Source organism: Oncorhynchus mykiss, chromosome 32 (genome assembly GCF_013265735.2).
Source record: "Oncorhynchus mykiss isolate Arlee chromosome 32, USDA_OmykA_1.1, whole genome shotgun sequence".
Lineage (NCBI taxonomy): Eukaryota > Metazoa > Chordata > Actinopteri > Salmoniformes > Salmonidae > Oncorhynchus > Oncorhynchus mykiss.
This window is the reverse complement of record NC_050572.1, coordinates 19,961,814-19,979,320: the sequence shown is the minus strand read 5'-3', so window position 1 is coordinate 19,979,320 and position 17,507 is coordinate 19,961,814. Positions and strand designations below refer to the sequence as shown.

Genomic DNA, 17,507 nt, shown 5'->3' with positions numbered 1-17,507 from the left:
TCATCTTTGAACTTATATGGTGATTGGCATCTACACTTTTACTACGACTACCGGCAAAACAGTTCGTCTTTCAATCACCCACGTGGGTATAACCAATGAGGAGATGTCACGGGGGTACCTGCTTCTATAAACCAATGAGGAGATGGGAGAGCCAGGACTTTCAGCGTGATCTGCGTCAGAAATAGAAAGGAGTTCTATTTTAGCCCTTAGCAACGCAGACGCTCGTTGGCGCACGCGAGCAGTGTGGGTGCAATAATATGGATTTCTACATTTATTTTGCGGCGCTCGCGCACGCGACGTGTCCGGTCTGGTCAGCATGTTACATACATCTACAAACTGTTAGTGGTGGCACTTTGTCTCAGCCTGGACTCAGTGGCTCTGGATCTACAGTAGGCTCCCCATTGAGTGGTGTAAACACCCTGTGTTACCATTATCAAACAGTCTCCAGATAACGCTGATTTTAGTCATCACAGATAAAATACTTTAAATCCTCTGAGTGGCAAGGAAGAGTCTTCAGAGGTGTAAGAATAATTTGGAGTACACAATTATTTGGTGCAGTGTCAGTAAACTCACAGAGCACTTCATGTCCAATGTTTCATGTTGTGAATTATTCCCTTTGGAGGGATAGTGACGAACAGAACAGAAAGAGACAAGGGTGTCTGAGAAAAAGTCAAGTTCACCAGTTCACCAGTGGTGAGAGATGACAGAACCCAATGTGTGTGTGCATGTGCGCGTGTCACAGACAGAAAGTTTCTCGCCCTGTGAATTCATCGAGCCTTGAGCTGTCCTGATCCACAACAAAGAGAGCCGGATTTATCTGTGAGCCATGGAGGGCACCAAGGGGAATGAGGATTAATGGGCTGTGTAGGCCGGGGCCTGGGCCTTGTCTGAAACTGGCTCCAGGATAGGGCTGCTCCAGCCCAGGGAGGTCCTGTGGCAGCCTACCCCAGGTAGAGGGGTGCCCGGGGGGGGAGGCATGGATCTGAAGCCCCTGGATCGAAGCATTACCCCGCTCCAGCCAGGGCTCATATGGGACTCTGTGTTTGATATCTATGTCAAAGTGGGAGAACAAAGAGTTCAGATGGGGATTGTTCAGGCAGCAGCCACTCACATTACACACACACACTGCACTCAAAACAGAGCAGGCCGGCCAGAGAAAGCGAGAGATGATTATGAAATGGAAAGATCATGTACTGTGTGTGCGTGTGTGTGAGTGTGTGTGTGTGTGTGTGTGTGTGTGAATGGGTTGGTTCTTCTATTCTAAAATAGTCCCCACAAGGATAGTAAAACAAGGACAATTCTTCCTTGTGGGGACATTTTCCACGTCCCTATCAGGAAAAAGGCTATTTTAAGTTCAGGGGTTAGGTTTAGGGTTAGGGTTACAATTAGGATTAGGGTTAGGGTAAAGGGTTAGACTGCAGTGTGCTAAGTCAGGGTCACACAGAGTGTTTTTTGGTAGTCTTAAACACATCTACTTTGAAACAAAAGTATACACCTCACACACGGTTATGGGATCCAGAAAAAGAAGACACCTGTACCATGTCAGATATAGATTTTAAATGTATTACATTTTGAGTTTGCATCCCAATATTACACTTTATACACACTACAGAAGACTGAAATATAACACAACTGTTTGACATAGAATCACTGGGTTTTTGTCGTTTTTAAATATGAAATTATGAAACATATTAATAACGTTCAACCCATGAGGCCAAAGATTTTGGTCATTGACTGCAGGAAAGGGATACACCTGCTAAACGAAACCCTTTGAGGCAAATAGCTAGGTTGCATCCCAAATGGGTGCTATTTGTCTCACCATCCTTTTATCCCTGTGGCTTGACTGAGGTGTTATCTCCAAAGACATCTAGTTAGAGGACTGAGTCCAGACCGACTGAGTCCTGAATGACTGAGTCCTGACTGACTGAGGAGTCCTGACTGGGAAAACATGCTGCTAGACGAGGGGGTATAGTTCAGCCTGATCACTAGATCACTAGACTTAGATTTCAGATGTTTGAAAAGGTCCCCATATTGATATATATTGATACATGCCTTCCGCGGCACTAACAAATGTGTAGTTTTTGCGATTATGCACCACTGGCCGCAAACTCGTTATAACTGGAGCCAGAGCACCCTGCTTAGACCACTGTACCACTGCAGTTCACAGTGCTCTAGCAAGCCGTGAAAATACTTGATGATACATTTTTTATTATTTTGTACTAAACTGTTAACCTTTGTTTCTGTTTTAACCCAGTAACCATGCAGAACGAATGCATCAAAAATATCCATAATACGTGGAATTTCAAAGGGAAACTATGAGATCTTGTTGGTAATGTATATCTACCACGTTGGGGCGCCGGTAGTTTGGGTGTGTGTTTGTGTGTCTGTGCGTTTGTGTGTGTGTGAGACGTGTGTCTGCGCATGTGCATGTGTGCGTGTGCATGGGTTGGCGAGGGGGGTAGATGTACCACGGCCCTGTGTGTGTGTACAGAAGTTCTATCTAGCTGTACAGTCAGAACACCAGCAGGCCACCCAACGGCAGCACGGACCAACGCTGGGGTGATTACCCTTTTGTCCTCTAGCTCCTTATCCCACGGACGCAGGTCCCAGATAATGAATTCCTTTCAATATTAGACATTTTCAAGATCCCAGCCCCTCGCCTGATTATTATTGGCCCTATTCCACTGATTTCATGAATACTGCAGACTGAGATTCTAGTCCAGTGTGACATTCAGAGAGCTTCCCTTCTGCTGCAAGGTTATTGAAGAGTGAATCGCATTAAGCCAAGGCGTTTATATTGCAGTAATACTGTATGTATTCCCTGTTTTATGCTTGGATTGGGAGCTTTTGGCACAGAGGAGATTTTCTCATGTCTCCCATCATTAATTGTGTTTATTTTGCACTTTAGAGGTTGAAAGGGTTTTAAATGAAAGCCATGATGGCTATTGCACACATTATTTCAGTGTCAACATTTGATATTCAACATTGTACCTGGGAAAGTTGGGAAAGTTATAGCATTTGAATATAATTAATTCAGCCAAAGAAGTCGCGCTTCTGTTCGACCTTGAGTCATATGTTTACACTTTGCATCTTACAGATGGTAATTGTATGCTTTGTACAATGGGGTATTGTGCCTGCCCTTAACACTTCTGTTCGGTATTTCCACGACTGTACCTTGGCTGTGTGTGTGTGTGTGTGTGTGTGCGTGTGCGTGCGTGCGTGCGTGCGCGTGTGTGCGTGCGTGCACACGTTGGTGGTGGTAGACACTGCTGTTGAGCATGATAACATCAGCTATAGGTCCTCATTCATCTCAGAGAAGTCTCCATCTTTTTCTCTCTCTCCCTCTCTCCCTCTGTACCTTAAAGAACGGATGAAATGGAAATCTGTTCCAACCAAGGCACCATCAGGGGAGACAACAAACCAGAAACAAAACGGCAACTGCAAGGTCTTTTATTTTAGAGAGGTATCTTAACGCCTAAGAAAAAGGACGGAAAAGGGAATCTGAATTAATCATCGGTTTCATTTCCATATAACCTCGGAAGCATCTGTCAGAACATGTTAAGTGAGCGAGACGCGTTTGGTAAAGGGCAATCTCGTGTGGCGGAGGTCTGTTTGTTGAAACTACTTCCTGAAATAGTGCTGAGCTAGGTGTTTAGAGCTAGGTGTTTAAGGCTATGTTCCAAATGACACCCTACTCCTACTACTAGCCCTATGGGTTCTTCAAAATGAGTGCAATACTTAGGGAATAGGGTGCCGTTTGGGACGCAACCTCTGCTTGTGGGTACTGCGCTGGAGCACTTAGCTCTGGAAGTGCTAACTGTATATGTGTGTGTGTGTGTGTGTGTGTGTGTGTGTGTGTGTGTGTGTGTGTGTGTGTGTGTGTGTGTGTGTGTGTGTGTGTGTGTGTGTGTGTGTGTGTGTGTGTGTGTGTGTGTGTGTGTGTGTGTGTGTGCGCGTGCGTGTGTGTGAGAGAGCATGGCTGGAAGACAGGGTTCACCCTAGTTGCTTGTGCAACGAGGAGCTTGTCTCTCTGCTTGTCAGGCAGTTGGCTTTGTAGCAAAATATCTGGGCTATGTATGAACATGACTTTGAGTGGTACAACTCAGCGTGTGAGTATTCTGTCTAAGATTTTTCATGTGAACTCTTTTTTGAGGCAGTTGCTACATCCATTGTCGGACTTACACATTTATGATATGTACCCTTTGATTCTTGAAGAATAACTTATGAATGCCTCATGAATTTAGTTCAGAACCCAAAATATAAGCTTGTTTTACTCCAATGTTTGTAAACAAAGTAAACGTAAACAAGCACTGTACAGCCTCAAAACATGGTTTTGATATCATGGACGGTCAGTCTTTTTATCCATAGCCCATGAATTTGAAGATGGTTACATTTCTCAAGCCCAATCCCTCAGCTGTTTACCAATACAAGTGGCAGGGAGTTTTCTTTGTTATTGTTTCAACTGATCAAATATATCCCTGAAAAACGGGTGTCCTTACCTGGAGTGCACACTGAAACCTATTCAAATGAGGAATGGGTCACAAAGGCTCTGATGAAGGCCAATATGATGATACATAAGCTTGACTAAACTAAGTAATAATGGCAAGAGCTAACACAGATGTGAAAGTTGGCCTACTTTTCCTTTTAGGAGGTTTGGGTCTGAAATCTGAAGGATGGCACAAACCATAGGGTGAGCTGTTGTCAAACTGGTACTCAGGTCTTCTCCGGATTCCGTGGCATACAGTTGTTTTAGTCTATTTGGTATTGGCACAAATTTTCTTGTTACATTGCAAGACATTAGAGTGAGCTTTGATATCAAGGCCGTAAGACGAGAGGAATTTTCAATTAAATATTGGGTATTTATTGAATTCGCATCTGGGACAATACTTCCCAAAAACATGCATCGCTCCAACACATAAAGCTGTGCCGCTCTACAGTACGTGTCTGCTGAAGGGAAAGTTAGTCTCCCGGCCTCCCTCCCAGACACAGTACTCTGTAAATGGACCATGGTCTCTCTGTTCTCTCTGTTCCGTTCAACAAAGCACATTCCCTGGGGAAGGTTTGAGCTTTTTCCCCTGACATGGGCCCAGTATTGGAGTGGGGAGGCTGAGGTTGCCAGTGGTATGGCGTTTGGGGAGGGAGGTCTGTGTGTGTACAGCAGTACAATACCATGACTGCTACAAATATTGACATTTTAACACAAAGCTGTTGGACTTCTCCCCACACTATAAACCCACACTCCCCAAACACAATGGAATTAAAACTGGATCGTAGGCTATTATGCCTACGTTAAAATTACATATGCTCTTCCCTAACCAAAACTATTGGCCTATGCTTCTTATTGTGCGTTTAGGCGATACAGACGTGTTGCAGTGATAGTTAGCATTTCTCTCATCTTGTGTTATTGAAGGTGCTATTTGGAACGTAGCCTCTGTGCAGGGGCTCATCAGCATATCATGAATAAAGGCCCATCAATAATGGCCTTGTTGGTACATGCTCAATTGCGCGTGTTTGTGTTTTCCCTGTCCTGTACTAAATATATGCATGAGGAGTCGCGCACACACTCATCTTGTCTACTTAGGCATACAACTCAAAGGCACTACTCTTAACTTGGGTAAAACATCCTGGCAAATCTCATAATTTCTTACGTTTCTGTTTAAATACAGATTCAAATCTGTAATACTTTTCTGGTAAAAAGTATGGATTGTTGCAATTCAAAAGCAACTGTATATAGTATTAGACAAGGGTTGTATGTATCCAGCATCTCAGAGTAAGAGTGCTGATCTAGGATCAGCCCTCCCTTCCATGCAATGTTATTCATTGCGATCTAAAAGGCAAAACGGATCCTTAATCAACCCTCCGACTTTCGGACGCATGATACATACGGTCCCGAATCTGTTTCCCAGGGTGACTGTTATTGTAAAGATACCATTTCATTGAAGCAACAAATCAAAGGGAATCAGGCAAGATGTATGTATGACCTCCATACAGTATATTTGCTATTGGGATGGCCATGGGGTGTAATGACCCATCTCTTGTGCATCACTAACCAAAGAAGCTTTGGGCTTCATCACAACATAGCAGTCCTATAAGCATACTATTATGTAGATGCATAGATACTGTAGATTCATTAGCATCCGTAGCCCTTTCCTGCAGTCAAAAGACCAAATCGGCATCAAGGGGACGATAATTAATAATGAATTAATATCACTTTATTGATTTAATTTTTGCTTAAACTCCAGTGTTTCTATGTCAAACCATTGTGTTATATTTCAGTCTTCTGTGATGTATATAAAGTGTAATATTGGGATGCAAACTCAAAATGTAGTACATTTCAACTCTATATCTGACATGGTACAGGTGTCTTCTTCTATTATTTAAGACCATAACCATCTGTGTGATGTGTATACTTTATTTAAGAATACCAAGAAACCCTCTGTGTGACCCTGATTTAGCCCACGGCAGTAAAATGATTAACTGACTCCCTAATAGACAGTTAGTAGGGCAAGATGGTGCAAGTGAGTGTCATAAATGCTCACCCTAATCTCATATATTAAGTGATTACACATGTGATTTGGATCTCCTAATTTCAAAATCAAAACTTACTGGAAATGTCCAGTATCCAGCATCCATCATTGGGCTTACTTCTTGGAAACCAAAGAGAATTTGGGTCAGTGGGGAACGTGAAGTTAGAGAAATCAGCAACTAAGTGACTTACACCATAACGTTTCTCCCGAGAAGAAGTAGTCTCAGCATCAAATCGCAAATTGTCATTTCGTAACAATTCAGGGCAAATACAGTAGAGTTTTGTTATGCTAATGACTTGGCTGGGTAAATAGTTTTCTGCTTTCACAATGACGCCATCAAAGTGGTTAGGGAGGGTAAATAAGGATATTTCTGTGTTACTGTGTACAGTTGAGAGGAAGCCCACAGTGTGCACCAGTGTAATGCGGCTTTGCTCAGAACACTAAGAGACTCTCAGAGAGGTTTCCAATTAAAAGATTTAAATAAACATACAGTGCAGTTACCTTGGGGATTCCCTGCCACAGTTTTACGCCCACTGCTGTTGTAATGAAGAATAATGATGTACTTTTGTGATGTTATTAGCACAATGTAATTTTTTCTAAAGCAGCTCAATATGCTCATTGCCAAAGAGAGGAGGAGCAGTTGACAAAACAGTAATTGTATAATGACACATTGTGATCTATTTTGCCATGCTTTAGTACCTACCATCCACTGAGACTATTCTTAAAATAGATGTCACAATTTAGCTCTCATGCATTTTCTAAACAGCCAGTACACCTGTGACAACTAGTAACGGTCTCGTTTCTATTTTGATAGCTTGGTGTGAAATTATGAATTGTGTTAACACAATGGTGCTAGCTTTTTTGTTAGTATTTGAATTAGTTAAAGACTTCTTTCTCTTTTCTCTCTTTCTCTCTTTTAGTGCTGTTTGGGCAATTTGTCTTGTTCCAGACATCACTCAATGACGTTGTGGACATTTATGATGGGCCTACGCAGCAGTCTCCACTCCTGTCTTCTCTCTCTGGCTCCCACTCAGGTAATACAAAGAGCAACACAACACAACGACAGACACGTCAGTGAAAGCGCCACTTAACTTTGTTCTGGAGATTTTCCTTTTTGTCACTGTGCTTGCTGTTCGGGGTTCTGGGCTGAGTTATTGTACAAAAATGCTTTATAGCCACATCCCAAGAGCCATACATTAGTCACATATTGGACCCGTTTATTCAGTATCACTTTAGTCTCCATACAAAGTATTTATCAGCAAAGCATCTGTTCCCCTTGGGTCCATACCCTCAGTCACGCTGAACTATTGAGCCGTGCGTGTGTGCGTTGGTATGTGTGTGCATGTGTGTACGTTGCTTGCTTGCTTGTGTGTGTATATGACGGAGGGAAAATGACGTGGTCTTTTCCATGTAAACAGCAGCACCTTATGAGAGGCTCTTAACGAAGAGGTAAGTGCTAATAAAAGGCTGTACATTTCCCCCGTTTCTATCGGGGATAAGACCACCAAAGTTCCAGGGAGACTGTGAAGAAGAAGAAGAAGAAGAAGAAGAAGAAGAAGAAGAAGAAGAAGACGACTAGGTGGAATGAAAGGGGTCCATTGGCAATCAATAAGGCCTTCTATCAAAGCATGAATCCCTTGTTGACTCTTAATGTTCTGTTCAAGTATAACATTGAGCTAACAGCTGATTAGTTCAGCACAACAGGCATCAGAGTTAAACAACGCCAGATCAGATCAACATGATTGATTAATCCTATGGAGTCTGATACATTTATCTTTAACTGGGTCGGATCATCAGTTGTTGGACAGCCAACCTGCACATCAATCAGAAGAATAACCTTTCATCCTGTGAAATGTTTGTGTATGGTGGAGTTGTAAGTTGTGTTTGATTGATCATTGAAATCCATATTTTTGTTTCTTCAGGAGAGTCTCTACCCTTGAGCACGGGCAACCAGATAACCATAAAGTTCACCACGGTCGGCCCGGAGACTGCTAAGGGCTTTCACTTTGTCTACCAAGGTTTGTCTTCCATAGATAAACTCAGCAAAAAAAGAAACACCCTCAACTGCATTTATTTTAAGCAAACTTAACATGTGTAAATATTTGTATGAACATAACAAGATTCAACAACTGAGACATAAACAGAACAAGTTCCACCGACATGTGACTAACAGAAATGGAATAATGTGTCCCTGAACAAAGGGGGCGTCAAAATCAAAAAGTAACAGTCAGTATCTGGTGTGGCCACCAGCTGAATTAAGTACTGCAGTGCATCTCCTCCTCATGGACTGCACCAGATTTGCCAGTTTTTGCTGTGAGATGTTACCCCACTCTTCCACTCTTCCACCAAGTCACCTGCAAGTTCCCAGACATTTCTAGGGGGAATGGCTCTAGCCCTCACCCTCCGATCCAACAGGTCCCAGACATGCTCAATGGGATTGAGATCCGGGCTCTTCGCTGGCCATGGCAGAACACTGACATTCCTGTCTTGCAGTAAGGCACGCACAGAACGAGCAGTATGGCTGGTGGCATTGTCATGCTGGAGGGTCATGTTAGGATGAGCCTGCAGGAAGGGTACCACATGAGGGAGGAGGATGTCTTCCCTGTAACGCACAGCGTTGAGATTGCCTGCAATGACAACAAGCTCAGTCCGATGATGCTGTAACACACCGCCCCAGACCATGGCAGACTCTCCATCTCCAAATCGATCCCGCTCCAGAGTACAGGCCTTGGTGTAACTCTCATTCCTTCGACGATAAACGTTAATCTGACCATCACCCGTGGTGAGACAAAACAACGAGTGAGACAAAACTGGTGAGACAAAAGTGAAGATCACTTTTTGCCAGTCCTGTCTGATCCAGTGACGGTGGGTTTGTGCCCATAGGCGTCGTTGTTGCCAGTGATGTCTGGTGAGGACCTGCCTTACAACAGGCCTACAAGCCCTCAGTCCAGCCTCTCTCAGCCTATTGCAGACAGTCTGACCACTGATGGAGGGATTGTGCGTTCCTGGTGTAACTCGGGCAGTTGTTGTTGCCATCATGTACCTGTCCCGCAGGTGTGAAGTTCGGATGTACCGATCCTGTGCAGGTGTTGTTAGACATGGTCTGCCACTACGAGGACAATCAGCTGTCCGTCCTGTCTCCCTGTAGCGCTGTCTTAGGCATCTCACAGTATGGACATTGTAATTTATTGCCCTGACATGGGAAACAGTGTTTAAACAATGATTACAATGATTACAATGATGATCTGTGAAGTTATTTAGATTTTTATAAATTATCTTTGAAAGACAGGGTCCTGAAAAAGTTTATTTCATAGATTATACTTAAATATTCATAAGTACAGTGTCCATATTAGGACGTCCTTATGACTCGGAGGCTATACTAATTTTGGCAACATACATACAAAACTAAGCCCTTTCTGTCTTCCAATGTTGGGTATTTCAGCTCTGTCAGGACATTATTCAAATGAATCAGCAAGTCTCTTTCATCCAACCCCAGCCAAGCCAGAGGCATGGATTGAGTTTAGCTGTGCATGTAAGGATTGCCTACACTCCACTGTCACTATGTGTTCGAAATGACTGTATAAACATTAGGATCCTTTGAATTCAGTACCTCCACTTGTAATAAATATTGGAATGTGTGACTCTGACAGGAAGTGAAATACATAGACCTTTATTGATATGTTGTTACAGAGTGCTCTCCAGAGTAATGCAGGTCTGTAAATTACAATTATTTTTAGATGCCTGACATTTAGAACATCACACACTTCCATAGAGTATATACAGTCATCATTAGTGTGCAGAAGCAGGAGGGGTACATTTACATTTTTCTGTCAGCTAGCTATCTGTTGATGACGTTGCCTGGCCCCAAAAACCTGTCTGTTCAGCACTATCACAGGCGCAGAGGTGTCCTGCTCAGCAAGATGCTTCACATATCCCCAAAAAGCTGTCTGTTCAGCACTATCACAGGCGCAGAGATGTCCTGCTCAGCAAGATGCTTCACATATCCCCAAAAAGCTGTCTGTTCAGCACTATCACAGGCGCAGAGATGTCCTGCTCAGCAAGATGCTTCACATATCCCCAAAAAGCTGTCTGTTCAGCACTATCACAGGCGCAGAGATGTCCTGCTCAGCAAGATGCTTCACATATCCCCAAAAAGCTGTCTGTTCAGCACTATCACAGGCGCAGAGGTGTCCTGCTCAGCAAGATGCATCACATATCCCCAAAAAGCTGTCTGTTCAGCACTATCACAGGCGCAGAGGTGTCCTGCTCAGCAAGATGCTTCACATATCCCCAAAAAGCTGTCTGTTCAGCACTATCACAGGCGCAGAGGTGTCCTGCTCAGCAAGATGCTTCACATATCCCCAAAAAGCTGTCTGTTCAGCACTATCACAGGCGCAGAGGTGTCCTGCTCAGCAAGATGCTTCACATATCCCCAAAAAGCTGTCTGTTCAGCACTATCACAGGCGCAGAGGTGTCCTGCTCAGCAAGATGCTTCACATATCCCCAAAAAGCTGTCTGTTCAGCACTATCACAGGCGCAGAGGTGTCCTGCTCAGTAAGATGCTTCACATATCCCCAAAAAGCTGTCTGTTCAGCACTATCACAGGCGCAGAGGTGTCCTGCTCAGCAAGATGCATCACATATCCCCAAAAAGCTTAGAATTTTCAAGCTTCTTAGAACTTTTGCAAATTGTCCACATTCCACATTTCCCCTCAGAGTAATTTTGCGTGCCAGATGGCACTCTATTCCCTACATAGAGCACTACTTTTGAACAGAGCTCTATGGGCCTTGGTCAACAGTAGTGCAATATATAGGGAATAGGGTCCCATCTAGCAGCAGCATCTTCTAGTGTAGAAGTCTCATTCCCCCCTGACACATGCTAAGCCTAACTCCTGGACGGATCCCAACAACTCCCTGCCTCCCTCTCTGCGTCCCTGCCTCTCTGCCTCCCTGCCTCCCTTCCGTCCTTCCTCCCTCATTTTTGGACTCATTCATTTGTTCTTGCAATTGCGAGCTAGGCCTGCTAACTTAAATCCCACTCAATAGCTCAGTTATTGCTCTTCTCAAAATGTAATCTCAATTTCAATTTTCTGTTTAAATAGAACACCACCAGACTTTTACACAAATGACAGATTCAGTCAGACGGTTCTTGTTTATGTGATAACCCTGCCTTCAGCGCTCAGGGGCGGATGATGAAGGTAACAGACACACGCTCTCCTCTGCTCTTACAAAGCCTAAGAACACCATGGTGCTGGTCTGTCTCAGACGTGGTTTTGCATTGATGTTATATCCTACCTCAGAACCCATTATCAAATGTCATGTTAGCTAGCTAGCCAGCTAGCTGAAAGTCTATGGTGAGAGATTGGGTATATCTAATTTGAAGTTTTTCTCCCCCTGCTGCTGCTTCTTCTTCCATTGCTTTACTGACACCTCTTATCCTATCCACAGCTGTCCCAAGGACCAGTGCCACCCAGTGCAGTTCAGTCCCTGAGCCTCGCTTCGGCAAACGGATCGGGAATGACTTCGCCATGGGTGCCTCGGTCCTGTTTGAGTGTAACCCTGGATACGTCCTGCACGGTTCCACCGCCATCCGCTGTGAGACCGTCCCTGACACCCTGGCCCAATGGAACGACTCGCTACCCACTTGTGTTGGTCAGTATGATTGGCCCCCAAGCCAATTGCCGGCTACGGTGATTGGCTACCGTGTGTGAGAAACACCCCTGATTATTCTACCGCTAACGAGCTTTGTCAACATGCCAATCGTCTCGGGCCGCCTCTTAAGTGAGGCAAAGTAATTATCGTGGGAGTGTGAGTGTGCACACGAAAGCAGACTGGGGTTTTGGCTGTGAGGGTCCCTCAGAGGGCCTTCCATACCACTCTGAACAGAATGTTTCCTCTTGGCTGTGCATTCAGCCAGGTCTAAAGAGTGTGGTGAGGAGAGGAGAGAGGATAGAGACAGAGGGTTGAGCGAGAAGAGAAGAGAGAGAGAGTGTGAGAGAGAGAGATTGTCTCTGATGAGAGGATAGAGTTAAAGTGAGAGATGACACTCTCACTCTCTTTCTCGACGGGCGCTCTGGCCAGTTTCTTACACATTTTGACTAACAATAGAACTGCAATCTATTATTGTAAAAACAGCAAACTTTCTAACTCCGCCCATAACTTTTTGACTTTATAGCACTCCCAGAAGGCATGAATTATTGAGTCATTGTTAGTTTTACACTTAAGACATGACTCTGCCGTTGTGCTGTAGAATTTGTGAATTGTGTCTCATATATAATAAATTCTACACATTAGTTTATACTGGATTAAGCGTAAATGTTAGTTAACTGTAATTTTGTTAGTTAAATGTTCCAACTCTCCCTCCATCTTGTGCCAATATCGGTTATTTTTAAACCTTGGTTCCAATCATTTCTATTTTTTTCTAAGACATTGTCAATTGGATTACATTTGAAGGGTCTTTTAAAGACTCCCTTTTTTCTCTTCAAGTAAGTTTAGCCTATTTTCTGCATCCTCTTTTTGCAAACCACACACCAATATTCAAGGTTCTGTTTTTGAGCCAGATCGACATTCTTATCACACTACTTTTAAGACAGGGATTTTTTCTAGGCTCTTTTTGTGTACTTGGTGGGGTACAGTAGACAGAGTGTGTGCCTGTCTGATGGGAGAGTTGTAGATTACATTTTGATCTGTCATAGCTCCCTGTTCCTCACTGGCAGAGACAGAATGACATGGTGTCCTTTCCTGTCAAGCCCATCCAAAGCCCTGCTCCAAAGCAAAGGAGGGTGACACAGAGTACAGTAGTTCATAAACAGGATTTGACCTCAGCTGTAGTCTGCTCTTTCAGGACTGGCCTCTATCTAGCTGTCTTTGAATGAATGGCATCTGTCTAGTTATGTGGCGGTGAAAGGCTTCTATCTAGCTATCTGGAGGTGAGCCTCTATCAATGCAGTAGGGAGCGCAAAATTGACAGGGCCATATTTGCAAATGAATTGCTCTCTCCATGCTGCCTTTTTGGCCTGATGTAGAACTAGTCTTTTTAGTGTTTATGTTTTTCGCTTGTGTTTTCCAGTGGGAAGGATACGGTCCATAGGATTTTCTCTGTGATTATCTTAGCACTATGGCTGCATTTTATATATCATCTGTAAAATATGGATGAGTTGAAATTGCTCTGAAGTGAATTTGTTGAATAATTTAAGCGCCTGACACAGATATATTGGACTTTGCTCTCTCTCGTTGCCCTCTCGCTCTCTCTCGTTGCTCTCTCTCCCTCTCTCTCGTTGCTCTCTCTCCCTCTCTCTAGTTGCTCTCTCTCCCTCTCTCGTTGCTCTCTCTCTCTCTCGTTGCTCTCTCTCTCTCTCTCTCGTTGCTCTCTCTCTCTCTCTCTCTCTTTCTCGTTGCTCTCTCTCTCTTGTTGCTCTCTCTCTCTCTCGTTGCTCTCTCTCTCTCTCATTTCTCTCTCTCTCTCTCCTTGCTCTCTTTCTCTCTCTCCTTGCTCTCTCTCTCTCTCTCTCTCTCTCGTTGCTCTCTCTCTCTCGTTGCTCTCTCTCTCTCGTTGCTCTCTCTCTCTCTCGTTGCTCTCTCTCTCTCTTGTTGCTCTCTCTCTCTCTCTCTCTCTCTCATCCATCAGACATTTCTGCTGCAATATTAGACAGCCATCAGTGTGGCCCTACCTGCTCTTAGTTGTTGAAACAAAGTGTTTAGCGCTGACCTCTAGTATACACCGTTATCCTTCACAGATAGCATCACCATCGTATCTGATCATCTGAGCAGGAAAGAAAAAACCTGTTCTGGCAGCATTAGATACCAGCATGTGCTATTGACAACGCTCTGCTCTCCCACCTCTCTCCCTCCTCACGCGGTTCGGAGGACAATACTTGGCAGCCCTTCAACAAACAGGGGGAACAACCTCACCCTCATTGTGAGCAAGACAAAGGAGATGATCGTGGATTACAGGAAAAGGATGGCCAAACAAGCCCCCATTAACATCGACGGGGCTGTAGTGTAGCAGGTCGAGAGTTTCCGGTTCCTTGGTGTACACATCATCTACAAACTATCATGGTCCAAATGTAACGGATGTGAAACGGCTAGCTAGTTAGCGGTGGTGCGCGCTAAATAGCGTTTCAATCGGTGACGTCACTTGCTCTGAGACCTTGAAGTAGTGGTTCCCCTTGCTCTGCAAGGGCCGCGGCTTTTGTGGAGCGATGGGTAACGATGCTTCGTGGGTGTCTATGGTTGATGTGTGCAGAGGGTCCCTGGTTCGCGCCCGGGTATGGGCGAGGGGATGGTCTAAAGTTATACTGTTACACAAACACACCAAGACAGTCATGAAAAGGGCACAACAACACCTTTTCCCCCTCAGGAGACTGAAAAGATTTGGCATGGGTCCCCAGATCCTCAAAAAGATCTACAGCTGCACCATTAATTAACCTCTCTGGGATAGGCGGGACGCAAATGTCCCACCTGGCCAATTGCCAGGGAAAATGCAGAGCGCCAAATTCAAACAAAATACTATAAAATCCAAACTTTCATTAAATCACATATGTAAGATACCAAATTTAAGCTAGACTCGTGAATCCAGCCAACATGTCAGATTTCAAAAAGGCTTTTCGGCGAAAGCCTAAGAAGCTATTATCTGATGATAGCACAGCAGTAAACAAAGAGAGAGTAGCATATTTCAACCCAGCAGGCATCACACAAAACGCAGAAATAAAAAATAAATCATGCCTTACCTTTGACGAGCTTCTTTTGTTGGCACTCCAATATGTCCCATAAACATCACAAATGGTCCTTTTGTTCGATTAATTCCGTCGATATACATGCAAAATGTCCATTTATTTGGCTTGTTTGATCCAGAAAAAAACAGCTTCCAATTTGTGCAACGTCACTACAAAATATCTCAAAGGTTACCTGTAAACTTTGCCAAAACATTTCAAACTACTTTTGTAATACAACTTAAGTTATTTTTAAACTTTAATAATCAATCAAATTGTAGACGGGACAATCTGTGTTCAATACAGGAAGACAACAAACTCATGCTACTTTTCCAGTCAACTGCAAACAAGTGCCTTTGCCAATGAAAACTCATTGAATAGACAGTGACCTAAAAAAAAATATTTCTGAATGGTAAGTCCTCTGGGTTTTGCCTGCTACATAAGTTATGTTATACTCACAGACATGATTCAACCAGATTTAGAAGCTTCAGAGTGTTTTCTATCCAAATCTACTAATAATATGCATATCATATATTCTTGGCATGAGTAGCAGGAAGTTGAAATTGGGCACGTTATTTATCCAAAAGTGAAAATGCTGCCCCCTATCCCAAAGAGGTTTTAAGAGCATCCTGACCGGTTGCATCACTGCCTGGTATGGCAACTGCTCGGCATCTGACCGTAAGGCGCTACAGAGTACATCACTGGGGCCAAGCTTCCTGCCATCCAGGACCTAATTAATTGTCGGTGTCAGAGGAAGGCCAGAAAAATTGTCAGAGACGCCAGTCACCCAAGTCGTAGACTGTTCTCTCTGCTACTGCACAGCAAGCAGTACTGGAGCGCCAACTCTAGGTCCAAAAGGCTTCTTAACAGCTTCTATAGTACCCCCAAGCCATAAGACTGCTGAAATGGCAACCCGGACTGTTTACATTGCCCCCCACCCAGCCCCCCTTTGTTTTTACACTGCTGCTACTCGCTGTTTATTATCTATGCATTGTCAATTTACCCCAACCTGGGTAGCCATTTGATTAGATGTTCAGAAGTCTTATGGCTTGGGGGTAGAAGCTGTTTTAGAAGCCTCTTGGACCTAGACTTGGTGCTCCTGTATAACTTGCCATGCAGGAGCAGAGAGAACAGTCTATGACTAGGGTGGCTGGAATCCTCTGACACCACCTGGTATAGAGGTCCTGGATGGCAGGAAGCTTGGCCCCGGTGATGTACTGGGCCGTACGCACTTCCCTCTGTGGTACCTTGCGGTTGGAGGCCGAGCAGTTGCCATACCAGGCAGGGATGCAACCCATCAAGATGCTCATGATGGTGCAGCTGTAAAACCTTTTGAGGATCTGAGGACCCATGCCAAATATTTTCAGTCTCCTGAGAATAGGTTTTGTTGTGCCCTCTTCACGACTGTCTTGGTGTGCTTGGACCATGTTAGTTTGTTGGTTATGTGGACGCCAAGAAACTTGAAGCTCTCAATCTGCTCCACTATATGCCCGTCGATGAGAATGGGGACGTGCTCAGTCCTCCTTTTCCTGTAGTCCACAATCCTCTCCTTTGTCTTGATCACGTTGAGTGAGAGGTTGTTGTCCTTGCACCACAAGGTCAGGTCTTTGACCCCCTCCCTATAGGCTGTCTCATCGTTGTCGGTGATCAGGCATACCAGTGTTGTTTCAACGGCAAACTTATTGATGGTGTTATACAAAAAATGTGAAGGTGCGAACGGACGGAGGTTAACGCGATCCGCTCATACTTACATTTCTTGCAGACAACATGCATGGAGAATGGGTCCCGAGCGACATGGTAGGAAAATACGATGCGTACTTTGTAAAAGTTCCCAGGAAAATCTTACAACTGGACCGCTTTCGACGAAAGATTCCGTCACCGCTCATCAGAACTTCTTGGTGCCCTCACCACTTTCTCTCTCTCTCTCCCAGGACTTTTGCTCGCCTACATCATACGCATACATCGCTGAATTTTTATTGATCAGCGGTTGAACTATTTGATTAGGGGCATTTAACAAACAAGATGCTTTTGTTCATTTTGCTGGTTCTACCCTTGGCTTTTACAATGTTGGCAATACTTTTAGAGCCCGTTGCACTGTGAATGAGGAAATATATGATTGTTTCTCCCTCAAGTATTGTGAGAAACCCCACACTTGCTCTGGAATTGCACATGAGAACTATGCACATTTATCCCGAACAATATGGGAGAAATCAGACTCTTGCGCTTACTAAACCTAAGCAATTTGAATATCTAGACTTGTCAGGACTGTT

General features: G+C 44.2%; 1 protein-coding gene across 2 annotated transcripts in view; it reads left to right on the top strand.

Annotated features, from left to right (window-relative positions):
* LOC110489401 (CUB and sushi domain-containing protein 3) overlaps window positions 1-17,507 on the top strand; it is a 650,169-nt gene that overhangs the window by 484,708 nt on the left and 147,954 nt on the right. For both annotated transcript variants that reach the window (XM_036971421.1, XM_036971422.1), the window contains exons 32-34: window positions 7,448-7,561; window positions 8,450-8,545; window positions 11,975-12,178. In XM_036971421.1, coding sequence (XP_036827316.1) covers window positions 7,448-7,561; window positions 8,450-8,545; window positions 11,975-12,178 — 414 coding nt within the window. The remainder of the gene's footprint in view (window positions 1-7,447; window positions 7,562-8,449; window positions 8,546-11,974; window positions 12,179-17,507) is intronic.